The sequence below is a fragment of the Dermacentor andersoni genome, chromosome 1 (assembly GCF_023375885.2).
Source record: "Dermacentor andersoni chromosome 1, qqDerAnde1_hic_scaffold, whole genome shotgun sequence".
NCBI lineage: Eukaryota > Metazoa > Arthropoda > Arachnida > Ixodida > Ixodidae > Dermacentor > Dermacentor andersoni.
Genome location: NC_092814.1, coordinates 184,784,193 through 184,811,714, shown reverse-complemented (window position 1 = coordinate 184,811,714; position 27,522 = coordinate 184,784,193). Strand labels below are relative to the sequence as shown.

At 48.3% G+C, this 27,522-nt stretch overlaps 1 protein-coding gene across 1 annotated transcript in view; it reads right to left on the bottom strand.

Moving 5' to 3' along the window:
• Positions 1-4,857: 4,857 nt before the first annotated feature.
• Positions 4,858-27,522, bottom strand: part of Oseg2 (intraflagellar transport protein Oseg2) — a 90,813-nt gene continuing 68,148 nt past the window's right edge. The window contains exons 36-43 of the mRNA XM_055063047.2: positions 24,358-24,517; positions 23,541-23,759; positions 21,911-22,114; positions 19,555-19,614; positions 17,854-17,952; positions 16,793-16,946; positions 15,111-15,202; positions 4,858-5,541 (exon numbers count right to left, since the gene is read on the bottom strand). Coding sequence (XP_054919022.1) covers positions 5,452-5,541; positions 15,111-15,202; positions 16,793-16,946; positions 17,854-17,952; positions 19,555-19,614; positions 21,911-22,114; positions 23,541-23,759; positions 24,358-24,517 — 1,078 coding nt within the window. The 3' untranslated portion in view covers positions 4,858-5,451. The remainder of the gene's footprint in view (positions 5,542-15,110; positions 15,203-16,792; positions 16,947-17,853; positions 17,953-19,554; positions 19,615-21,910; positions 22,115-23,540; positions 23,760-24,357; positions 24,518-27,522) is intronic.

Genomic DNA, 27,522 nt, shown 5'->3' with positions numbered 1-27,522 from the left:
TCCGGCGAGGTGCCTATATGTGAATTGTTTAGCAGCAAGCTGTCGTATATAACTTTGCGGTTTCAGAGGTCCCTCTTGGAAGGATCCAGTCGTTTAGCGCAACGACTGAGCTCTGTAGCCCAGCAAGGCAGGGATATCCCCCCGTTTAATCTGTACCAGATACGTATAGAGTGTCATCAATATCAGAGGGAACACCCAAATTTCTTTGAACGCCTGCAGGGGCTAAGTACACATGTCCTCCATAAAAGTTCAGTGAAGTTCAACGAGGCTAAAAGTTCGACGAGACAACTTGTTGCTATGTATCAAGTTCCTTGATTTGAACCCATGCATCAGAAGTTATCGCCGTGTAAAAAAAAATCGGTTCCCTTTCATATTGATGACGGCTGTACGTGATTATAAAACAAATGTTTTATTGCGATAGCAAATACATGGATACTCCAGGCACATTTCTGACGTCGCTGTGATGTTCCATATGGGGCTCTTGCATTGCCCAGGGGGCGCTGCGAAAATGGGGCTAAAAAGCGCCCTCTGTCCTGAACTGGGTAGTACCAAGCTCGGTCGTCTGCTTCGGAAAGCACGTTTACAATATGGACCCGCCACTTTCGGTTGTGTTGTACCACGGCTTGCGGTGAATATCGCGCGCCGAAGATTTTTTCGGGGGTGGCATGCTGCGTAAAGGCAATAAATTATGCAACGCCGAATACGTGTACGCCGTTCAAGAAATAAGCGGCGAAGTTTTAGCGCGGTGTCAATCGCAAGTGAAGCGAGTCGCGTACGAAGTTGAACTTCAGGTAAGGTTTGCACGCTGATAGATTCAGGCACACAAACGCGAGGAAATGCTTGCTATAAATGAATTCGCAGCAGCACTAAGCACACATCATGTGTACGGAACTTCTCGAGCGCACGACGGTACGCGCCACGACGGCAGCGGTCTTTCGACATGTCGCGAAACGGCGGGCCTCCTGCAATCTTTGTTGACTGCATGCCGCTAGACAAGTAGTTACGCCTGCACTGTAGTAGCGGCCATCTGTCTCTTTAGCAACTGATAAATAACTGATGCAATGCATATGCGCTCGCAGTAACGTACGTGCGAATCGCGCTGCTCGCTTGATGTAGCTTTTAATGATAGCGCTCGAATATAGATGTGCTGCAATCAATACTACCTTGCTGCGCTGCCTCAACGTGCTGGCTTGAGGTCAAGGATGAGCTCATTTGGCTCTCTAATCTGTGCTGCTCGTAGTAGGGTAGTGAACTGTCACCGAATCAGCCCGACCATTTGTGCTCATTTGCACACACCTGGTCACTTCACCACTTCGCACCGGTCGAATTGTCGAGGTGGCCGGGTCTCGAATCGTGAATCACCAGCCATGCCTGCTGCTATGTCGGTCTGCCGTCGGGACTGCAGGTGCAAAAGACCGAATTTTAGGACACAGATAATCAAGCAAGCCTCAAGACAGGAGAAGCAGTCAGCATGGCGCAAAGTTTCGCTTGCCCAGCGCGACGAACTGCAGCTATCCAGCGCGCCCGACGCTCCGCTTCGTGACGCCTTGAAGGAAAACGGTAGAATCTGATGTTGGGATTCAGGCCTTCTTGTTTATGGCAGCCCACGACGCAGAAGTAACGACGGTGACGCTTTTTCGAGGCTGAGCTAGGTCTCTCCGGAAGGAACGGCGTCGCCGATTCCTTGTGCTTCTAGCATTACGTCTCACAAAGAGTCCGTTTTCGTTAAACTATAGGCTGCGGCGAGCTCGCAGCGTGGTCGGCGTGGTCTGTGAGAAGTGACGAGCAGTGAGAAGTGATGCGCGTTATCAGCATGATAGCATTTCCTGTCGGCAATGCTATCATGATGATAACGCGCGTGCCGTTCGTTACTGGAAAGTACCGGGCTCGCATCGTTAAAGAAAGGAAACCCATCAAGGCAGATTACGATTATTGTTGTGTGGCAGAAGGGGCACTCCAAAGGGTGTGAACTGTTCATAGAGTGTAGTTCTTCAGATTTTACTGAAACAAGATATTATAAAGAAACATTACATTTACCACAAATGAGAACGTTTCACAGCGTTAATACTTTCGATGGTAACGTTTTTTATTCGTAAAATAGAAAAAAACAATGATGAATTTTTCGTGCTGTGTCGGGCATAATTGTACTTTGTTGAGTCAACCATCAGGAACAAATATTCGCTTGTACAGTGGATACCAGCTAACTTTAGCCAAGCTCCTAAACAAAGCTGCTAGGACGTACATTTATGAGACCTACACCGCTCAGCCATCAGCCCTCGTCTGCCGCCAAGGCATTTTCGTGTGGTAACTACCAGCTAATTAGGGAAGGCTGATTAAACAAGTTTCATCTTTGAATTCAGGGCGTATACCTTCTTATAGGAGAATTTTTGTTGCGTACCAAAGGAACCCATTCAGTCGTTTTAATCGCGCTATACCATTCGTAATTAATTTTTTTCCCGCACTTTATTCATAGCGAGCGAAATCCGAAAAGTGCCGCGTGATTGCGGGCCCACGCGCCGCCACACCAGCGGATCCAAAAGTGCCTTGAAGCGACTAATCGTTGCCTGAGTGGGCAAACGCCTGGTCACGGCGACAGGCTGCGATTGTGACGCAGAACAGGTAGCTCGTGATCAGCGGAAGCTAGCACCGGCAGCTTGCCACTTCTTGACGGTTGTCGAGTGAAAGAACGTTCGTCAAGTCATTTCTCGGAGCACTGTGGTCCAGGCACTGTTAAGAATGGCCATACGGGGTGGCAACGTGCCAGCTTTCCGCCCGCTGCACGTGTTCCAAGCCCACCAGTCGGGGCGCCCTTCCAAGAGCTGCGGTCGGCAGGCAGCCACGTAGCGCGCGATCAACTCCGGAAATTGGTACTTGGCCGCACCACCCGAGACGGAGCACAGTTCTACGAAGCCCTCGGTCGTCGACTCCGGAGCCTTTGTGTGTATGGGTTCGCACCTGTGTGTTTGCGTGTGTGTGGGCGTAAACGATAGTGCGGGGCGGCGGCAAGTTTACAATGCTTGGACGAACCTTCCCGACCATTCGTGTTCCGTCCACGACCGAACGATGACATCGAACTATGACGTCAAGCGGAGAGCTTATAAGCAGCGTTTGCCGGCTGCTAGAGTGTGCTCGTGTCGTGATCGTTGTCGGGAGCTGAGTGCTCTGTCATACTAGAAATGTACTAGTGAACTGTGTGCTCGTAAACTGTTTGCTGTATGTTAGTTTTGCGGGCTCCATATGGGAGTCGCGCTAGTCTGCCAATGTATCTTGCTTAAACTGTTAATATGTAAATAAATCCTGTTCACCGAGTTCCTGTCTACGACCTTCATCTCCTTCAAATGGTGGCAGCGGCGAGATAGTCCGACGACTCCTACATCTGGTCGACAGCGGTAGGACCGTCCGACGAATCTAATAGCACGCAATCACGCGCGACTTTTCGCATTTCGCGCGCTATGAGCAAAGTGCGAATATATATATATATATATATTTACGCACGACATATTGCGATGAAAAAGAGTGAATGTGCTGTTTTAGGACGTAATAACAGCTTTTTTTTATCGGAATCCACACTTTGAATTTATAAAAAAAGAAACGAGAACTTGTTTAATAATCTTCTCTAATAAGCTGGATAATTAACACACAACAATTATCCTGGTGGCAGTACTCGTGGCCTAACGACAGATTGGTCTAATAATCTTATATTGTGCCAGTTTGCTTAATAGCTTGGCTGACGTTAGCCGGTATACCTTGTAAGAAAGATAAACACAGCCGTAAGCACATATTTTCCGCAGCAAATGAAGTATGGGTAAGCACAAACTTTGTTTACGTAATCAGCTTAAATGCAGCTCGTCTCGTAAATGTGACGTGGTTTCGTAAATTTACATAGCTCGTTTGCTCGTGGAATAATGACCGTCTGGCTAAATTGCTGTGTTTAGGTTTTCACTCTCCCCTTACTTTGGTCTTTATTTTTATGGAATTAAAATTGCCGCCACCTGTAAAAAAATAAATCGGTAAGGCGAATGAAAGGCACAGACTGAGGTGTGTCTGGCTTTGATAGTAGTGTATTAGCGCCGTGGATGAGAAATATGGCTATACAGTGTAGTCGTAGGCTTGTGAACTTTTGTATGAATGAGTGAATAGTGACCCTCTAACGCGCGTCACTGCTACCGCGATGATTCTCAAAGGTATCTGCACGACGTTGCTGTATAGACGAGGTCACCACTGAATTTCGGGACAACGTTGAGGCTCAATGGTTAACCGGAAACATCAGAAGGATCCTTCAAGCTTTTTTTATTTTCGATATGCTGTTCTGACTATGCCCTACGAGCGTCGTGGGAAAGTTGAGATTTTTTGCTCCACAAATCGAACGCCTAAAGACGCAGGCGTCCTTGCAGAACAACAATAGTAGCCATTTCACGCTACAAAAAGACGTATAAAACATAAACTGAAACATAAATGAAGAAGTAATGGCACATTTTGAGCCGCGTAATAAGCAATGTATTTTACAGGCTGTGAATTATCGCAGTTTGCATGTAATATCGTAGTACATGCGAAAAAACCAAACATTCGAAGGAAGCACTAGTGGTGCAGCGTGATAATGCTGAAATATCTCGAACCGGATATTTTGTATATTGGTTCTCATAAATCCGGATAACCGTTCTTCAAGACCGTATTCACTTCCCTCCGGTCAAACCGGAAAAAGCCGGTTTGATGGACACTTGCAAGCACTCTATAGTTTGCACGCGCGCTGTACGGCGCAATGCGAGCCGCGCGCACGGGCTCCGCGTCGCGGCGACGCCATCGCGGAATGTACACACTATCCGAAATGAGGCTGAAGTGGCGCGTGTTTGCGGCGATTGCCCAGGGCGAATAAACCAAGTCGCGCGTGAACCGGAGACGGGGGGAAGGGGTCTGCATAATGCAAATTCCGAAAAGATCCAGGGTGAATTACAAATTTAGCTTTTGCCATTGGTACATGATGAAAACTAGCTGAAGCGTTTATTTTTTTTTCATGTATTTATGCACACATTCCTGCAAAAGGGGGCAAAACGTACAAAATCTGTCAGAGTGCCGACACATTTGTGACATATTTAGCCTGTCATGACAAAACATGCGACCCTGTAGCACTTGAAGTCGGGAGGACCTTGTGTTAGGTCACACTCAAGAAGCAGACTGAAATGGAGACCTTCGATTAATTGGTTTGTTGCTTCTTGTTGGTAATCATGTTCAGAAATCTGTTGAAATAAGAGAGACAGTTGCTTCGGGTTGCATTTTATTTCTTCACATCAGGATGTCATGCTTTTTTTTTTTTTTTCAAGTAATACTGACTCATCATCCAAGACAATATTCAGTATCTCATTCGCTTACAGCGGAAGTGTATGACCAAATTGTCAAAGGTTGTTTCATTTGACGTCCCTGGTGAAGCATCTGCAAAGCATTTCTGTGATCTGTCTACTGGAAAGAATAGCTGAGGTTTGGTGCGCCTCCAGCCCATTCCGTGATGAACTTCAGGACATCTTGACATTCTGCGCTGCGTGATAGCTGCAAGTGGGAGATTGGAACAAGGATTGGCATACGACTCACTGCAATCCCTGCAAACTTAAGGGTAATTTTTTAGGCAGTGGACGGATGCAGACAGGTAAGCTGCATGTTCCTAAAAGGACCATAAACAGTCTTGGACAATATGTGCAGAATATGAGCAGAATACCACAAAGCAATAAAGTTATTTTCCATGCCCTACATGTGCACTTCCTTTGCCACGTTTCCTCACGGAACTATCAGCACTTATCTTCGTCATGCGCTTAGCCTCTGTGGGCTCTTGCAGAGACATCTGATAATGTGCGGAGGCTATGTGCCATGGTAACACTTTCTTTTTGTTTTTGCAGCAAGGTGCCTCAATGCTCCCAGCCAAGGCATCCTTGCATGCCATGGGGCTTGTAGTTCCTAGCAACCACTGGTACCTGCCTCGACAGATACGATGCACCAATAATAAGACTGTGATAACAGCAGGTAGAAAGTTGGCACTGCCATCGGAAACAGAATATAAGCAGGAAGTTCAAAATACCCAGACATCTTAGAGCCCCTTTATCAAGTTAGGCATAGGTAGGTACTGAAAGAGGACGTTTTTTTTTTTTTTGTGCAGCCAAATTTTTGCCTGCTACTATATATGAAATTATGGGCACAACTTCAGTTATCTGGATATCGTTCAGCAGGAACAAACATTACAGTTGCATGTAAACACATTTTGAAGCTTTTATTCCTGCAACTAACATTAAGCTGTAGGAATCGCACCGCTGGCACGAGTTGTTGGGGTCTCGGTGCTGACGCCCGTTATTGCCAATGGGTCGCAAGCCCCAAGGGTAGCGTTGGCCTGGCGGCCTGTGGCACTGGAAGCATCCGAAGGTCCCGGCAAAGCAAGAGAAGACTGGTAACAGAACAACTTGTTTATTCTAACATAGCAAAAGAGCGGCCGGTCAGGTCGACCGAAGTGGAGAGACGGGAGAGCACGTAACTCAACAGTACAAATCGGAGCCTCTCTCCTGGCGTCCGGGGGCAGCTGCTCTTATACTCTCGGCGTCGCGGTCCAAAAGGGAAGGTCACGGGAAGAGCCCACGCGACGGCGGAGCATGAGCCCACGACGGCGCGCACGGTCGAGCCGAGAGACATGTTGAGCCGAGAGACATGGCGAACCGAGTGCAGTGACGCATCGCCAACCCGCCCACACGACGGCGCTGTTACGTTTCGCCTACAACGCGCGGTAATGCCGGCGCGGATGCAACGGACGCCGGGGCTTTGTTCAAAGCGGCGGACATTTTGGCCCGTCCGACGCCGCCGCAACGCCTACCCGCCAAGCGTGCCCAGGCGTGTTTCAGTGCCACGTGTCTTCGTGTGTGCGTGTGTGTGTGTGTGCCCTCGCTTGTCAAAGCGCGGCAGCCGGGGAGCGGAGTTCCCCGAATGAGGAGCCTGGACGTCTCTCGGCTCAACTGTTCACGCCGTCGTGTGGGTGAGGGTTGGCAATGCGTCACTACACTCGGTTCAGCAGGTCTCTCGGCCCGACAGTTCGCGCCGTCGTGGGCTCCTGCTGCGCCGTCCCGTGACCTTCATCCCGTGACCTTCCCTCCTTCCCTTTTGGACCGCGACGCCGGGAGTATAAGAGCAGCTGCCCCCGGACGCCAGGAGAGAGGCTCCGATTTGTACTGTTGAGTTACGTGCTCTCCCGTCTCTCCACTTCGGTCGACCTGACCGGCCGCTCTTTTGCTATGTTAGAATAAACAAGTTGTTCTGTTACCAGTCTTCTCATGCTTTGCCGGGACCTTCGGATGCTTCCAGTGCCCCAGGCCGCCAGGCCAACGCTACCCTTGGGGCTTGCGACCCATTGGCAATAACGGGCGTCAGCACCGAGACCCCAACAACTCGGGCCAGCGGTGCGATTCCAACAGCGCGCACGGTCGAGCCGAGAGACCTCCTGGCTCCTCATTTGGGGAACTCCGCTCCCCGGCTGCCGCGCTTTGACAAGCGAGGGCACACACACACACACGCACACACGAAGACACGTGGCACTGAAACACGCCTGGACACGCTTGGCGGGGAAGCGTTGCGGCGGCGTCGCACGGGCCAAAATGTCCGCCGCTTTGGACGAAGCCCCGGCGTCCGATGCATCCGCGCCGGCATTACCGCGCGTTGTAGGCGAAACGTAACAAAGCTAAGTGTGACGATGGAACTCTTTCATTACCACCCCTCTTCTGTGGCAGCAGGATGGCGAATCCATGTGAAGTCACAAACAGCGTATAAATTTGTGTGTATTTCTTGCATGCTGACCTGCTGACAAAATGCACTTTTCCCCTGTTCTCTTTTTTTAAAGCGAAATCCTTAAGTGGCTCATACCCCAGATGGTATGGAAATTGTGGCGTGCGGTACAGAAAGTCATGTGAGCTCGCCTCGAGCAGACGCGCGCTCGTGCCACCGCTCGCACGTTCTTCGTCGTCTTCTTTCACAGCTGGCTCCGATGCCGCTCATCATGCCAAAAAATAAAAAGGCGAATTAAGATAGAGGTAATTCAGGCACTCGATCGCACGACCTTCGGTCGGAGCCGCGAGCCCACGACCTTTGGTGTTCAGGCGAAGTTAATTAGGGCACATTTAACTAATATGGAGTAAACTAAGGCAATCGAACTCACGACCTTTGCGCCTCGGGAGTCGGTACAATTGCTATCGCAATAACCAAGATTAAATTCTGTAAGGGTGCACATACGAAACACCCTGTTACCACTCTTATTATTGACTCGAACGCAGGGCCCAATTTTTAACCCCTAAAGTCTTAAATAATTGTAACAAGCCTAGAAGAAGAAGAGCAATAGTATAATAAGCTTTAGAATCTTACTCGCATCATTAATTTTTGTGAACTGAACCGCAGTTCTGTTCACAAACATAGTCATGGCACTTGATATAAAATATAATAAGTATAAGTACCGCTAATATAATAATAATTATAATAAGTATAATAAGCTTTAGAATCTTACTCGCATCATTAATTTTTGTGAACTGAACCGCAGTTCTGTTCACAAACATAGTCATGGCACTTGATATAAAAGGTGCTTTTGACAACGTCAGCCACGCCGCTATAATGGAGGGGCTAAATAACACCAACTGCGGGAGAAGAATCCATGACTATGTCAAAGACTTCCTGACCAACAGAACGGCCACAGTGGGACTAGGGGAGTTGAGGAGTGATGTCTTCACCACCCCAAGCAAAGGCACACCCCAAGGCTCGGTCATCTCGCCCATACTCTTTAATGTGGCGATGATCGGCCTAGCAGAAAGACAGCAGAATCCAGGGCATCCAGCACGCGATGTACGCAGACGACATCACGGTCTGGGTGAACCATGGATCCCTGGGAGAGAAGCAGGAGAAGCTACAACAAGTAGCAAGCTGCGTAGAAAGATACGTGAAGGAAAGAGGACTAGCTTGCTCTACAGAGAAGTCTGAGCTACTGAGGGTAGGAAGGCACCCCACTGATGCACCATTCGAGGTGAAACTGGAGGGGCAATACATCCCGGAGAGGAACATGATAAGAGTCCTGGGAATGTTGCAACAAGCAAGCAGGAAATGCAGCCACACACTCAGCCTGCTCAGCAAGTCGGCTGAACAGGTAGGTAGAATGATAACCAGAGTCTCCCACCGAAGGCATGGGATGAAAGAAGAAGACACGCTAAAACTCGTCAGAAGCCTCATAGTCAGCAGGGTAATCTACTCGCTGCCATACCACCCCATGATCAAGAGCGAAACGGAACAAGCAGAGACAATCCTGCGGAAGGCCTACAAGACGGCACTCCACCTACCAAGAAACACACCGAACGACAAGCTGCTACAGCTAGGGATTAGCAACACCTTCGCCGAACTGGCAGAAGCACAGCTTGGAGCACAGTTTCACCGACTCAGAGACACGGCTACGGGAAGAGCGCTCCTGACAAGGTTAGGTCGCAACCCAAGGACGCATCTCGATCGATCCGCCGATATACCCGACGAGATCCGTAAGACCCTGCAGGTCAATCCCATTCCGAAAAACATGGATCCAAATTTCCACGCGGCCAGAAGGCAGGCGCGGGCAGATTATGTGGAAAGGCATTCAGCCAAACTAGAAAACACGGTTTTCACGGATGCAATTTCACGGATGCAACACTGTATCCATGGAATAGACACACAAATTACATTAAGGCAGCTTCGGTAGTGATTGACAACGCAGGTAAGCTAATCACCTGCGCAACTACACGTAGCGCCAGGATAGTGGAAGCGGAGGAGGTCGCTGTTGCGCTGGCAGCGGCTGAGGGCTATCGAAAAGACAAATCAATGGTCATTTTTAACGGATTCAAAAGAGACATGCAGGAACTACACAAAGGGTAGAATCTACAGGGCTGCCTTAGCTATCCTCCGCAAGGCAGAACACCTCAGACACACCGCAACCCACAAACTAATCTGAATTCCAGCACACACGGGGATTGAAGGAAATGAAAGGGCAGACAGCTTGGCTCGCGAAATCACGTACCGAGTCGAGCGGCCACACGCCCTGGAACAGCACTTCACCGTGGAGATCGGCTATTCAGAGTTACTGAACTACCACAGAGGCAAGAGAATTAGATACTCCCCGCCACACAAAGCCTTAACACAGCAAGAAGCAGCTAGTTGGCGGACGCTGCAAACGGGAACCTTCTCTAACTTACATATACTAAGCAAGATGTATCCTACACAATTTAGGAACACATGCCCGTGGTGGGGGGCAACCCCCACGCTTTACCATATAACCTGGGAGTGTAAACGTAACCACACATTCCACCAACACAAAACCCCGAGTGCGGAGCAGTGGGAGAGCCGGCTCACCAGCTGCGAGCTCGCCGCCCAAAGGGCAATGGTGCAGCACGCAAGCGAAGCAGCGCGGCTCAGTGGAGCCCTGGACTAAGGGCCCAACCCTGCTAAGAAGGTCAAGCGTCTGCAGCGATGAAGACGAAGACGGAACGCTAAACCCTTAATGGACCAAATAAAGTTTCTCTCTCTCTCTCTCTCAGATACCATAAAGTACATTGCCACGTTTATTTGGTTCGCTAGCAGTTGCTTACATAAATGCATAGTTACGTTGTTTGTGCAGGAGCATAACTGCAGTAAGTAGGCCGCGATCAGACTTGTGCACGTTGCAGAAAAAAATAGTAACCGATTACAATTACATTTACTTCATTCAAAAATGTAATTGATTGCGTTCACCGGCCGTTACTGTATACACGAAAATAATTGAGGAATTACACAATAGTGATCGATTACTTGTACTTCTACGTTACTTTCTTGCGAACTTTTGCCATCGTTGCATAGATACAGTAAACAGAACGAGCTAGCTTAATTGGCACTTTCAGTGCGTCCTCTGCAGCCCTCCATACATTGCTTATCTGCACTAACCATTGCTTTTGAAAAATTTCGTCGGTCATCGTCCCTCTTTTTTTGTTGTGTATCCATCAACAGCGACATTGAAAATTTGCTCGAAGAGGAAAAAGGGAGAAATACAGACAGCTTAGCCAGTTCGCTTGATATGCGCGCTAGGGGATAGGGCGGTACGGTAACGTATGGGCCCTTTTCACGTTTACAGAGTTCCCGAAATATTTCCGGTTAAGGTCTCTGGACCACCGCAAGTTACAATATCCTATAGATATAGAGAACTCTACAGCTGGCACCAGTTTTGGTGTATAGCTAATGTTTGAAAAGTGAATTTCACTGCTAAGTAGAACACGAAAGCTGCATACATGAGCTCGACGCATAGGGAACGTTCCCTATATATGAACACATCAAGAACATGTGCCTTTAGTATACCATGGCACAAAATACTTCTTTATCTTTGGCTATCTTGACTGTCGAAAATGCATGGCCAGAAGTTTCCTGGGGTCGTGAATACACTGCTGCCACAGTGTGGATAAAAGGGTCTACACGGATCTCGCAAACAAGATTGTGGTTTCTCAGCACCTGGATACGCTATGACGCGCAGCGCTTCATTGTTACCAGGACTTGGAGAAAACACTCCCGATTGGACCAATGAAAGGCTGAAAAAATCAACCGTATGTGATTTGATGGCTATATATCCTAAGTGGCCTTCGCTTATCAAGACATTCCAGTACTTGTTCAAACCATCGGCGAACATATGGTGGAAGATTAAGATGAGGAAACAAGTACTGAACCTCCGGCTTTGCCTGTCTGAGCATACGCATTTGCGACGCTGTTGCATGGTACGATCTCGGCTGTTCTACTTTAGTTTCCGCCAAATCCAGGTTCTGAAAGCTGTGTCATTTATTGCAGCTTTTCTCGAAAGTAACGTAACTGGTCGCATGTAATTAGTTACTGAAAAAAAGTAATTGGATTAAGGTGAGCACTAACGAGTAAACAAAGCTATTAAATTACAACATTACCCAGAAATGTAATTTATTACAAGTAATTAATTTACATGTATTTAGTTATGTACAATTTGGCCGTAATTGATGCTCAGGGCAACCATGGCCGGCCTGCATGTGTGACCTGCGTCAAAGGACCACTTTGATATTATGTTGCCACGAGTATAACAGTTGGCTGTGTAGCGGGTTTGCTACTTCTGCAGAAGCTGAGGCCGACGACGACAAAGACGCACTCTCAGTGAAGGTGTCGGTCGGGACCTGTCTGGTTCGATTAGTTTAGGCTTAATAGTTTCTGTCATATATATATAGTAACGTTACTATATATTGAGACAAAGGCGGGACACAGAGACAATGATGACAGGCTGGTGTGTGTCCCAATTCAAGATGGCTTATTTTTGCTGAGTGAAGTACGTCGGCGCCATTGCTCTTCCTTTCTCTGTCGCTATACTTCCCCAATCCCATGCGGACGCAAAGAAATGCGAAAGTGGGAGCAAGACAGATGGGAGAAAATCTGGTTTGCAGGAGGCAGTGATGCTCTTGGCTGCCACTGGTGACGTGGCTGAGGAATTAGCTGTTGTATTTTTTGGAAATACAGCAAGGATGATCTCTTCTTTTTCTGAATGTGCACAATAATTTAATCGGTTAACAATGAGATACTTGAGTTTTTAAAGTGTGCTTCACCACGTTGTGTTTGAAAATACTGCCTTTATGACGTCATATTCTAGTTGGCTACATTTTATGCAACAACTCAGACAGCGCAGCACTTCTGACCTCGATTTGACAGTGAATCGCGCTGTTTGATTTGATTTCGTATGGGAGCCAGTTCAGAACGAGTCCAAGATTATCTTGCATTCGCTACTTTGGAAGTGCCAGCTTTTGGTAGCAGACAAAACGTGATTACTCATGCACCAACTAAAATCAATCCCGTTTATTGTTACAACAGTCAGCGTAGCCAGAAATAAGGAGGCGCGTTTCAAGTTCGATGCCAGGATGATTGTTCGAACCACAGAGGTCGTGCATGATCTGGCTGAATTCCTTTCGTTCCAGCTACTTTCTCTTGGGATAAGTTTTCTGGCTTGAGCGAAACATTGAGAGTGATAGCAAGGTATTAGAATATTAAACCAAGCAAGGGTCGTAGTTTTATGGACAATCAGGAATCGTGTGAAAAGCACCCAAGTGCGTGATACAGCAATTCGTGTTTTCTAATCACCATGGGCAGCTTTGCTGGGTTCGTTTTGTCTGCTGCGATGCTCGCACGGCCGCTTGGCAGTTGTGTACCGTTGTGCCGCGTGGCCAATCTTCCTCCGGAGCTGGTGTTGACGTTAAGTCTATGACAGTGTTTCCAGGTATCGAGAACTAAAGACACCAGATACGACGAGCAGAAAGTGAGGGGCACGGGCGTGAGAAAATGGCACCAACTTCAACGGCCAGCGGCACTCAAGCCTACCACGAACAGTGCCACGTACACGGCGTGCTGTTCCCCGGAATCAACGAGCTATGTCCGCATTTCCCAAGATTCCCCAAGTGAAAGAGAGGACAGAGCGGCGTCAAAGAAGGTTGCCTTGCGAGGGCTGGACACTTGATGTCATGCTCCCTCCTATTTTTTGTTTCTTCCCTCCATGCTAAGGACGCGGAAGGACAGCGTGCATCAAGGCCAGCCAGTATTCTCGTAATGTATCAACAGGCTCAGTTTTCAGCCCTTCTCGCCCTGGTTGCGGTGATCGTATGTCCGCCCTCTCACCCACAACTGATCACGCGACTTCCAACACAGGGTGGCACATACCACGTATGCATCCGCCCCTTTGATCTCGTTTCAAAGAGGATCATCATCGTTAGCGTGGGCGGCGCATGCGCCGCCCAGCTCGGTATCCCATGGCGGCGGCGCAGCAGGCCTGCCACGAAAAATTCGTGGGACCGCGCAACATTCATATGGAAACGGATTACCAGCGAATCTGCTTAGGCTGCATGCATGGACTGCATACATACTCTAGCGCTAGTGCCTACGGGGGCTGCAAGCGGTGAGGTTCAACCATCATGGAAATGATGGGTATAGTACATGGATTTGCCTAAACATCGTCCTTCAGGGTTCAAGCGGCATCGTGACATCGTAAACTCGTCATTTTCAACAAAGTATTGTATAATAAATAACCAAATAAACATCATTAAAATTTTCCGACGGTAGGATTCAAACACAGGACCTCGAGCACAGAAGCCCGATACTCAAATTATTACGTCACGGACACATGCAGCGACAAGCGGCATAGAACGTTCTTATGAATTTCTCGCGGGCGAGCCAGCGCGTTGAGACGCTTTGCGCGCTTCGATTTGGCCACCTTGACAGGCTGAACCGCTGCAATTAGTAATGATTGTGCGTGTTCGCAGAGTTTTCTGCACTTAGAAAAAAAATTCATGGACGATCACGATACTCCCTAATGCGAAATTTGAGCGCAGGTCTATACGTGTTTTCATTTCGCAATATATTGAGGCAAATAATTTGAGAGAGACATGTAGCAGAGCCGCCCATCGTCGAAAATCTGATCTTCATGTCGAGCGCGTCGGCTTTTGTTTTTGTACATGACTCGTCGAAGGTTCCAGTGTAATCGCTGGTGCCGCGTGGCTTTCTGAAAGTACTACACAATTCGCGTCGCGCATACAATCGGATTGGTCTCCGCCGTTCGTGGCTCGCGTCTTTCATATTCTGATCCGCGTTCGCTCTTTCATGTTTCGCTGTGCTCGTTCACTTGGTTCACTTGTCGCCGACGCCGACACTTGCTGCAGGAACGGGCGCGCTTAACTCTAAAATTTGGATTGCTCTACAATTTCGGACAATGAAGGCAGATTATGCGTAATAAAGGAAGTCACAAGAATACCTGAATCCACAAGCACGAAGATCAGACAAATCCATGTACAACCATGCAATTATTCTCATGATGGCTCAACGACAGCCTATGTTTCCTGCATTTGAATCAGACTGTTCTGGGTGTTACTGATGCGGTTTTGCAGGGTCAACAAGGTGACATGCTAAGGAGCCACTAGCACAGCGAAAAGCTGCTTCGATTGTGACGTCATATGGAAGCCGTCATAGATGGCTTTATATCATATGTGGCTTTGTAGAATGAATGTGAATATGTAAGACACACAAAATGGAATAGGGTTGGCCATTCTCGGGCCTCGAAGCTTGTCACTCACTTTTGTAGCCAACAGAAATTTGTTCCAGTCGTCCTTGTTGCAGACTATCCTTGGTTTTTGAAACTGAAGCTTGTTTTGGAGCACAGGGTATCCTGAAATGGTCAGCAACAAGTGATGAGCTAGCTATAGTGCAGCATGTTTTAGTAAAAAAGTGGCGAGACCTTTACAAAATTAAGATTATACTTGGCAAAATACACCTGTCACGTGCTGCGGTGTGTCATCATAAATGGAGTTAGCTTTTCCCTAAATGCATTTCTTTTAATTATCGACTTTGGTGTTTTCAAGTGTACGTGCTTTGTTTCACATTTGGGGCCTTCGCTCGCTACGCATACACTGCCTGCTTTGCGAAGCAACCAATGAGGGCGTACGTACTTTCCATCATAACGCTTCTGCTGTTCTACAGAAAAAGCACCCTTTATATATCCCTTCATATATACCAACGTCCTTCCAAACACCTGCAATACACAGGTTAGGCTTCACCGTGCGCGCCTCTTTCGTGGTGTATCTGTACCAAAGATAGCGCCTCAGAAAAGAAATCTATAAAAATAAGCAATTCTGAGAAAGAGCGAGACAGAAGCAAACGTTTTTCCACTGGCAACATTGCCTACTGATATGCACGCTCACATGCAATTGAACATTCACTGCGCGTGAAACTTGGAAGCGATTATAGTGGCGCAATGCGGGCTGCTTCGTTTGTCATCTTGGAATACTTGTGTAGCGCAAGCAAGGAAAGGACACAGAGAAGATGAACACAAAGACAATGCGAAGCGATGGTATGGCTTCGTTTTATTGAATTAACGAGTCCGTGCTTTATTGCACGAAATAAACTTCAGGATATATTGGATATGTTGGCCAAAACTGACCTACATTTACAGCAAGGCTGTATATGAGACGAAAAAAAAAAACGGTCATCCGAAAAATCCGAACGTTCGACGTTTCTTGATGTCGACTATAGCTCTTTCCTCCGAGGCAGTTTCTGAGAGTATGCGGGCTCAAGGACCCCACCTATGGTGTTCCTTCGTTCACGTTTGGAATCCATTGTCTCTGTATCTTGTCTATGCACCGTTCCAGATGCATCACACAATCACAATATACAAAATACACAATTAAATTTCGCTCTCCCTCGGTATTTTTCGCACGGTATGCTTCAACGTATGCTTCTTGCAGTGAACGTGGACCATAACAAGTTGCCTCAAACAGTTTTATTACAGATAGTGTACTCAGGTTACACACGCTTGATCAGTAGACGTATACTTGTAGGCGCACATACTTGCTACGGCGCATGCATCGCGGCGCTCTCCACAGTCCTCGCAGTTTCTGGTCCTGCGTTTGACCCGCCTGCCGCATGCACGGGACGCTGTGCCCGGTGGCGCCCAACGGCATGCTCGGCTGCGCAGATTATCTCTATATACATATATGCAGTGAATGAAAGCGTTGCCTGTAATCTGCACCCACGTCTGTGTAATCACCGTCTTACTCTACTCTCCCTTTCTCTGTGCTCTTTCTCGCCCTTTCCCTCAGAAGAGAGCAGCAGGTGGGTGAGTCTATCTCAGGCTGACCTCTTTGCCCCTTGTCAAGTAAATGTGTTATCTCTGTAATCATGGAAATTGTGTCATGTTCATTACGTATCTCGAGAGCTCTGTATACGCGCACGTGTACGAAAGGGAAGATTGAGCACGTACCGGTGATCAGGCAAGGCAGGGCGCGGAGATTGCCCTTGGGGCCCTCGAGCGAGGCCTCGTAGAAGCCTTGTTCATCAACGGGCAGCGCCTGCTCTACGCCCTGGTTCATGCTTATGGCTAGAACCCATTCCTTGACCTCCTCGTGCTGGGCCTCCTGCGGGACGTCGCAATGAATACGCGCACTTCGGGCACGTCGACGGCTGGAACCGCTGCGTCATCGCGTTTGAATCTCGTCTATCTCATTCACCATATGTGACCTATTGCGGGGCTGGCACGATGACTTTCCAATAGTAAAGTAACAAAGTTCAAGCAACTTTTTTTTTTCTGTCTGTTGCGCGTTAACGAGTCCCAAATTTTGAAGATCCGGAGTTACATGGCCCCCTGGTGTGCATATGTGCAACTGTACAAAACTGGGCTGCCTAGGCGCAGCCCACTCGAGTGGTATGGCATATTTTCTTTAGTTTTCAGCCGCAGTCTCAAGTCAACGAAGACGGAGTGGAGAATCGGGCGATTTGGTACAAGATTCAACGGATAGACCGGCAATAAAGGGCGTACCAAAACAACTGGATGTTGAGAGGATGACGCTGGTCTTCAGTGTATTTAGGTAGCTATGTAAGCTTAAAACAATTTCTGAAAGCTGAGGCGGTAACTTCTTCCTTGAGTCAGTGTGACTCCCGAAGAAAGCTGGCATGTTTGTCTCAAGCGGAACGGCGCGCGTGGCCTCACTTCTACGGAAAAGTGGTGTGCTCTCCCGAGCAAGTTCTGCTCTATATTGCAACTAAATGCAATATTGTTCGTTCCTGCTACAATTATTCAGACTGCTCAACAGCAAAAGTAAAGTGAGCCTTAGACATGACGTATTATACACCGACCAAGAAAGAAGAAAAATAAAGTCTAAGGATAAAGCACAAGCTCGCATGAATCCACGTTTTCTTCAGGTTAAGTAATACTTATGTTCATAAGGCTTCTACAAAAAAGACACTACACTCCTTTACTAGTATAACATAGCAGGCTGAAATAACTATAGTGTGTGGTTCGATGTCTGTGACGAGCACACTTACATCGAGGAACATCTTCTCGGGAAGTGGAATCTCGAACGGGATGTCGGTGTTCTGGAAGTCGGAATGATCTAGCGTGTCCAGCGACCCTTCCTCGATGGCCTGGGATTGTAAAGTAAATACGTGATTATCAACAGCTTCTTTTCTTTTTAATTTTTCCCGTGCATGTACACTTGTGACGAACTTGAATTGATTCCAGTGAACATGGATGGAAAGTTCAATAATTATTTTCCCTGTAATTACATGTCGAACGACTGTTATTTATGGTGGTAAACCAAGTTAAGATTAATTCCGCATCCACACTAGCGATTAAAACTTACAGTAAAAAAACTACGCCTCCATTTCACCCTGTGAAAGTGGATGTACAGCGAAGTTGTTGGCGACGTTAGACAAGCACAACCGAGGTGAGACAAGTACCACCACCCCAACTGACGTTAGAAGACGTTACACAAGAACCACCCCCACAAGCGACGTAGGTCACGCGCCCACGCACATATGCACAAGTGCAGCATACATCTTCATTCTTGTAGGCCTTCCGCCAAGCGCAAGTGCCTTATTGAACTAAATGAATGTTTAAAAGTAAATTGCGTCAAAAAAAATGTGTAAAGCACGACTTACAAAAAAGCTGCAGACATGATATCTTTGGACTGTAATACGAATACTATGTACGAGAAAACATAATGCTGTTACGCGGAAACTCAAACGCCTTTTCCAGCAGCCGTTTGAAGTCTGTTTTTTCTTTTTTTTTGGGGGGGGGGGGGCGGAGCACAGACCGATACATACCGACCAACTAGAGGCTAAGAGCTTCGCTGTAAAAGCTGTAGATCGCAAAGGAACGGTTGGATATTTTTCGCGCATGTTTTCACCAAAAGCGTGCACGAAATTAACTCTGATTGCAAACCTCAGCGCTGAAACTTGTTGCTAACATGGTTGCACTATAGTAAGCAACAATGTGAGGTTTCCCTTTCTTTCTTTCTTTCTTTCTTTCTTTCTTGTTTGTACACTCCCTTGAGCATGAATATAACTTTGCAACAAGGTCACATATTTTGGTCCCCTCCGTTTATACAGCACTTTTATCTTCTCTTGCCTCGTCGGCCCAAAAATATGTGAAATCAGTGACGCGTAAACACACCTCACCATGGTAGAAGCGAGCTGCTGCAGATTTGTGCTGGTTTCGCTACCTGCTTGCACTTTAAAGCCTAGATGTCCGGGCGAACCAGGCAAGCCACAAGGCCAATTGCTTCATTGAACGACACGTTCCAGAATATGCAATCTTGTAAAATTTGAGAGAAAACAAAGCAACAGGACGCGGAAAAGCTACCAGTCTATCAGGATTAAATACGCAGGTCACCTGTCACTTCACCAATGGAAGTATTAACAAGGTATGATCGGTGTGTTTGTAGGGCACGAATATTAAGGACAGACGTGTTGATTATCGCTCTTCTTCAACATACTACACCAATTCTTAATAATATACTGATAGTTTAGTCTTTCATTATAGTTCTGGTTGTGCTGTAAGCAGAAAACAATGATTATATCTCCGCCTATCGTTCGAATGAAGTGGTCTATAATGTTTCTTGGTACAAGTGGCGCGCGTGACATACCATCGAGTTCAGAGAACACGAATGGTACACGAGCGGTACCTTCTGACACTCGGTCGTGCACGTGTGCATGCTTTCAGTTCTCAATCTGTGGCCAACGTACCTCGCATATATCCAAGTAGTGATTCCAGAAAACGAAAGCCATTGCTTCTTTGTTCAACGTCTGAAAAACGTAAAGCGTAATTAACGTCACAGAGATGCTGTTTCTCGAAGCGTCATGTTTTCATTTACTAATGACCATGGGACAATTGACAAAAAAAGCGCGTTTTGCGAGACCCAAACCCTCATGTAGCTTTCCTTGCTACTTTTGGTACGTTTTGCTAATTTACCCCTTTCATTAGAACTTCTTACAACTTGAGGATTTCCACGGAGCTGATTTGCTATATTCAGTACTTTGGCGCTTAGAGTCGTCAATTAATCTTGCCCCGCGCTTCCTTTTCTAGCCTCCTGGTGAGTTCAGATGGCAGGGCGACCGCCCAGGAAAGGCGTTGGTCTCGGTTTCGATCACCGGGCTTGAACGAATTTTTCTTCAACTGCGAAGCTCTCTTTCTGAGAAGCCCGTGTAAATTTCCATTGTAGCTTTGCAGCTACTCTCGGGAGGATACTGAATTCTCCTTTCATTAATAAGGACGATTGTACCTAAACTATTACACAGAACAATGAATGATGATTCTGACGTGCTTGATAGAGCAAGGAAAAGTTGGCATCCACCTTACCAATTTGTCACCTTGTATGCTTCCGCGGAACTACACATTTGATACGATAGCGGCTGCACCATCCTCAAGGCATTGCCATTGTCGCTACAGTGCTATACGTTTTGACATTACGCCGTGTGTACGGTGTCCTGATTGATACCTACATGAATGATCCTGAATTGGTCTTAAATGATTACTGACATGTTACTTTCGACCATTCACTTTTCTGCGTTAACTGAAGGTCCTGGACCTCTGAACCATAGAGAAAGTATTGACATGCCTCACAGTGCCGTAAATTATTTATTGTAATAGCTTCTCTACAACCATTTTCGGTTTACTTTCCCAGGAAGATACTGCGTCGTGACGTCACAACACAGTATGCGGTCGCGTGGAGCAGTACATTGCGACGTTCGGACACTCGCATCGGCTTTCTCTGTCGCCTGCTATGCTGGTACTCGTTGAGAGAGCCGATGTAGCGGCATACGAGGCGTTATCACTTCTATCTGCGAATCAGCTACTCCTCTCTCAACTAGCGTCGGCGGTGTTCCTCGAACCGCCCGCCTCCCGTCTAGGCTAGCGTTTATAGATGCTTTTATCTATTAACGTTTGCCGCGGCTCCGTCTCCCGGCTAGCGGGTAGCGCTAGCCGCCCGAGCTCTGACGTTACACCACGCGTCACGCGAGAGAGGTACCATACTCCACAACAGGTGACACCACTTTGATTTTTCATTTTTTCGCTTGCGAAAGCTCTGTTCTCGCTACGAGTGATAAATTTGTTATTACAGAAGCTTAATGCTTCAATCTAGACCGCCTTACCCTTAGCTAGGCGTAAGCGAAGTGCATGAGTGGTGCCTCCTGCAGACAAATTCATACCTGCACCCATAGAATAAAGAACCATCTTAACCTACGGTTAAAACATGCCATCCAACCTACCGCACACATGGGCACTTGTCCTTGGTGTGGAGACCAGCCAACTCTCGCCCACATTACGTGGGAATACGGGCTCAGGCCAGCCAAAATTAATACGCCTCACATTCCGGCGCGAAAATCCAGAGCGGAGCATTGGGAGACCTGGCTCGCCAGCGAGGAAAAAGAGGCCCAATTAAGTGGTATACCTCGGCCAAGCACGGCGGGCTGTTGAGGCCAATGAAGCCCTGGACTAGAGGCCCCACCTACCTGCTTCTCCAACGCTTTCCTTTTACAATAAACGTTTTTCAATTCAATTCAATAGACCGATTTAATATTTCAATTTAGTGTCCCTCTAAGATGGCAGCAAGGGAGACAAAAAATTCACCAACGATTACGATACTCCCTAATGCTAAATTTGGGCGCAGCTCTACACGTGTTTTCATTTCCCGATACATTGGCTGACGCGGACAATCTGTCTCGTGCGATGGACGCACTCGCCGCATGCCACTGGTTAACAGACGACGGCGCGCTACTCTGGCGCCATCTCGTAACGCTCGTCGCCGCAGAGCCCATCTTGCGCGGCACTACGCTTTTCTTCTCACACTTTCGCCATACCCTTTTCCTCCGCTTTCTTCCTCGCGCTCTATTCGCTATCGCCGTCTTTCATCCCCTGCTCCACTCTGCGTTCGCTCTTTCATCCTTCGCTGTGCTCGTTCGCTGGGTTACGCCGAGGGACGACGCCGACGCGAAACGCAGGAACGGGTGTCTAAGAGCTGCGCTCTAAAAAACCTGTCGTCCACATCTTAATAGCGCGGTAAAATTTACAGTGATGTTTAAGCAACTCGCTTTCACGTGCCTTGCAGGCGAGTCCCGCCTCGTAGAAAGCTTTATCCGCAGGAATGTGTTCTGTGTACCGCAACAGAGACACGGAGATCTTCATGGCGTGCTCGGCCAGGGTCTCCTGCCCCTGACATGCTGAGCGGGTGGCGTAGTAGTTACTGATAAGCAGTAACTTTTCGAAGTCGCTGACATCTTGGTGGCTGGTTTCTAGGTTTTTCACCTGCGTGAACGTGACACGACACAGCGTCGGTGAAAAAAAAGATACAATAAAAAAGAGACCTCAAAAGGTTCGGGAGAATGCGAAAAAGTGACACAACCAATAAGTAAAATGACCTCGCACTTCTTTTTTCTTTCTTTTCGTTAAGCATGAGTCGTGTATACTCGCAACAATAGTTTTAAACATGAGCCAGACAGCACTGCCTTTGCCGGTCACCTAATCGATCAAGCGATATAAGAACACCTTTTCATTTAATCACCCAGCGGCGCGCACGTTAGGCGCTTGAGTTCTATTGCTTGCATACTCCTACGGGGAAGGGGGGGGGGAGGGGGCTGCTTCCTGAATTCGAGTTTTCCTAGCTGAATAATGCACATAGCTTTGGCAATTACTTTAGAATAATAAATTGTTCTGTGGGAGAAAAGTAAAAGCACTTTAAAAAATCTCCGCTCTGATTTCATTGGCGAGTAGACTTGTTGCTTAGACAAATCAATTTTCGCTGATACATGTATATGAGAGGCAACTGACAATGCAAATCGAAAGGCGTCATGTATACGAGTACTCGAGGCTAATTTTGTGAAACTGGCCTTGAACTATTTAGTTTCATGGGACTCTTGCCACTTCCGTGATGCAAGACCACGAAAATAATTGTGCTGTAGAGGCAGCCTATAGATCAACAAATCCTACAAGAAATGCTCAAGAGAGGATGTTGGAAACCGGAGCCAAGTTATTGCCGCCTGGTGTTAAACGGCATGACGCATTTTGCATGAGCGTTGGTAGACACCTTTAGCACGTATTACGAAACTCTAGGCATCGATGGGGGAACGAATTCAGAATACTGTGAATGGAAGCGTCGCTCTTGGTGCGCAGTAGTTTAAGCATATATATCGCGAAACGCAGGTCTGAACAGCTTTGCGCTTCCGTGTCGCCTTCAGGTGCAACGTAGATGGAGACAACAGAAGTGAGCCGTCGCGGAAGAAGCAGATGGAGAGAAGCGTATACAGCTGATCCTTCGCTATTGTGGCTCTAGCCACCATACCTTCGCGACGCACTGGCCGCAGAGTCGACAGGAAATCAACATGTCGGCAAACGAGAGGTCACACTGTGTCGGTTGCACTACAACGTCAGCGAAAACGCCGTGGATTGTCCTGTTATACATCTATGCTTTCATCTTTGCATGGTCCTGTGTTGCTATTGTTACTATAGCCCGCTATCTGCCTAGCTATAGCACACAGAGAGCCGATCTATCTACCTCGCACTGTGCGCGCTGATGAGAGCATGAGTGCTCTCTGGAAGTGCTGCGTGCTCAGAACCATTTTCGGGAGGCGCCAAACGGGAAACTTTCTCCAAGCGTTTTTGCGAGTGCAAGCGCGAACTCAGACGCGAAGCTTAGTGGTAGTCACAATGTGCACGGCGAGCGTGTTGGGCTTACGAGATCGTGCAGGACGTCCCTGAGTTCGGACCAAGTCCGGTACGCGTGCGCACCGTACAGGCCTGGCAGTGCAAACACGCTGGCTGTGATGTGTCGGTAGATGTTGAAGTTCTGAGCCAGGGCCGGCGCTCCATAGTCGGCGTACAGGCGCAGCGCGTCCAGTGGCGATCCGTCGCGGATTCGCTGGCTGGCACACAGTGCCACGTACTTGTGTAGCACCTGCAGGAAGCCGCGTTAACGCGCGCACGCCACGTATACAGAGAATTGCAGACACTCTTCAACATCGTCTCGCGCATTTAGGGAGAATGCTCATATCCGTTTCGGCATGGCAAACATAAATATATACCTTGTATCGCGTGTACCTGGCTTGGGTTAAGCAACATGCACGAGTGCAGGAAGCAAAGTTCGCCGTGCGATTTGTATTTCATTTTCTCTGTAAACCTAATTATACTCCATTCCTGAAATAAACCACGCAGAGTCCTTACGGAATCACAATGCGTCACGACACTGGCAACGATATCTCACTTAGGAAAGAACAAACAGACAAAAATGATACAATAACAAAAGCGCTGCAAGCCAATGAAGTGGAAGCGGCGCGCAGCGAGGCTTTATTGTTCGTCTCTCGAGACATCCCTAAAGCGCTACAGATTCCCGGCGCTTTTAAGCGAAGCACTCGCCAAAACCTCCACCATAACAGCACTACAGACAGCAGCACTGAATAACATTTTAACATATGAGACTCCTAGGATTCACGCTCCGTACAACTCCTGCTTATGAGACGTGTAGCGCGTCCGTGCTCTGCGGCACAGCGCCATACCTGCTGTCCCTGCTGCTCGGCCACTTCTAGGCACTTCTTCCATTGCTTCTTTTCGGCGTACAGGTCCAGAGCGGCAATGATGTCGACATTGGCTAATTGATCAGTCTGGCCGCGGCTGCGCAGATAGCTTTTGTACTCCTTGTCAACGTGTTCCTCCAACCTGCACAAATGAATAAATAAATAAAACAAACAAAAACAAACAAACGAACACAAACAAAACTGCCAGAGTAAGGCCTTGGGCAAAGCACATTGTAGGAAGCCCGAGCTACAAAGCACACTTCTCTGCAGCTCCAGTGGTTTGCTCTGGGCGTCGTAAAAGGGGGGGGGGGGGCGGAGGGGGGAGGACAATATGCACCTCATCCGCTGCATTGCCAGGCGGACCGGGGGCGCTTGCTCTGATCCAATTTAGCGCCTAAAGAAAAGAAAGAAAAATAGAGAGAAGACTGGGTCATACTAGAAAGAGTTACCCGAGAGGCCATGCATGTTGTCACATGCCTTCCTTGTACGACTCCCATACACTTAGACCGTAGGCTCGGCTGAACGCTATCGACAAAACGGTGTACCAATGTTGTATTGCACGCCGTCTGAAAATTCACACGAAGTCAGCTGCAGCAGCGCTTGCCCGGCGCTCGCCTCGCGCGCCATCGCGGAAGAGGCCCATAGTATCCTTAGTAACAGGGTAACGATCACTTGGTTCCCGGCACACTTGGGCCTAAATCTGGACTCGCTCACCAATCTCAATGACATTTCCCATTCCCAGGCGCGCGTACTAACTCTTCGCGCGTGAGGAGGAACCTTGTCACAGTCAAATGTCCAAGAGCTCCGGGACGCTCTACTCACCTTTAATGAATTCACTAAGCATTTCCATCTGGAGACAATAATCTTTCCTCCACCACATAAAAAGCTCACAAGACCTCAGGCTATAACCCTTAGGATGCTTCAGACTAGCTCTTATCCTAGTCTGGCCTCCGTGCATTGTTTATTCCCGGACGTTAACTCAGTGTCCTAGCTGCAGGAGGACATGCAATTTAGATCACATGCTCTGGCAGTGTCCCTCGTTACGAAAGGATAAAGACATCACTGAACAGAAGTGAAACTCGGCCATCAAGAGCTCGGAATACCATCGTCAGCTTTGGGCTGTCCAGAGAGCCTGCGAAGCGGCGGTTAGGTTAGGCCTAACTCCCCACGTGGGTGCGACCCGCGGTGTCGCCCTAAGGGGTGGCGCTTTTCAGGATGCTTTTAATAGAGTTTTAGATTAGGAGACGCAAACGGCTTGCGTATGCCAGAACTAGGGGCGACGGTACTGCGCATGCGCGGACCCCTACGTCTATGTCTGCGCACGCGCAGTACCGTCGCCCCAGTTCTTGCGTACGCAAGCCGCTTGCGTCCCCCTAATCTAAAACTCTCTAATAACGTTCTTCGTATCCGTATCCGTATCTACTCTACTGCCTGCTGTCTTATCCAGTGCTCAAGTTAGGGGGGAGGGGCGTTCTTCCCCTTCATTCTTCATGGAGGGCATATATATATATATATATATATATTTACGTGTGCATGAGAGCGCGCGCGTTATGCTGGTCGCCACCTTATGAGGGGGCACCCCTCTACTGAAGGGAGACTAAGCCCTGGTCTTATCCGACCCCTCTATAGTGGCTTAGGGCACAAACAACTGACCTACGTCATTCCAAATTCAAGAAGAAACCATATGGTCTTGCTCCTGCGGATGCCTCAAGTGCTCCATGAGGAATATACATGGATAGATGCATAAATGGCGGCTTGCTGCAAATGAGCCTGCGTATATGTCCCGCACTTCCCGGTGAACGCCTACGTAAAGGCGCCCAAATCTGTAACTGGCGTACGCGAGCGGCGGCTTTCCCGTGCGTCAGCGCCGTATGACGGGGTGAGGCTGGAAACAGCCTAGCAGACGATGGGCCCAGCTGAGCGCGCTTTGTCCGCATGCGCTTAGCCTCATGACTGTTTCCAGCCTCGCCCCGTCATACGGCGCTGACGCACGGAAAAGTCGCCGCTCGCGCACGCCAGTTAAAGATTTGGCCGCCTGACGCCTATACCTGACGGAGGTATTGTTTTAGCCTGTGGCGGCTAAACTTGTAGCTTCGTGCGATGACGTGAAGAGAGCAGGAAGACTTGGGAAGGGCCTGCTCTTCTACACGGGCCCTACGCAAACGGAAGGGCATGCTGTTGCGCTATAGTTGATGCTTGCTATAAAGGACATAATGCATATGCAACGGCACAGCCACAAAGAAACAGTGGCACACATTACAGGCGTCGTCACAGACGCACGTTTAGCGCTCATGACCTGTGTGTCTATGTTTATTTCTTTTTGGTTGTGGCGTCGCGCTACGTTATGTTTTCTACACAAGCGGTTCGGCTGCTGCAACGAGCGGCCTACCCTGTAGACTTCGCTTCGGACGTACGCCGCCTCACTGACAAGTGTCTCTGCCCTGCTCGGATATTCTAGACTGCACCCACTTCATGCAATAGGCGCCGGCGACGCTTGTCACCTATGGGATGCAGTGCACCCGCTGCCATTTCTACAGCTGTATCTGAAGGACAGTGTACTTCAAAAAAAATCCATCCTGCGCTCCACGTGTGCAGCCATTCTTCAACGTGAGTCGGACCTTCCCGGCGGCATACTACGCCGTGAGGAGGCGGTGGTGAAGAGGATCCACTTGGGCACCGCATATACTCTTGCGCTCCGGATCACTTGGGCTTCCGATGCACAAGATCACCCTGTGGTCCGCTCGTTTCCACAACTCCAACCACGGAGACCACGCTGGAGCATTCCCTGTGTGCCTATGCAGGCCTTCACTCGATCGGCCCGTGCCCACCGCTTCAGAAGCATGCAGCCAATGCGAAGGGCGACAGCTGACCTTCAATCATAGTTTTCTGTGCAGCGTGACCTAACTTTAAATCAACTATGGAGTTTTATGTGCCAAAAATCACTATTTGGTTATGAGACGCGCCGAGGTGGGAGACTCCGGATTAATTTTGACCACCAGGGGATCTTTAATGTGCCCTCAACGTGCGACCATTTTTGCATTTCGCCCGCATCGAGATGCGGCCGGGATTCGATCCCGCGATCTCGTGCTTGGCAGCGCAACACCACAGCCGCTATAAGCCATCGCGGAGGGTGTTGTGACCTGTACT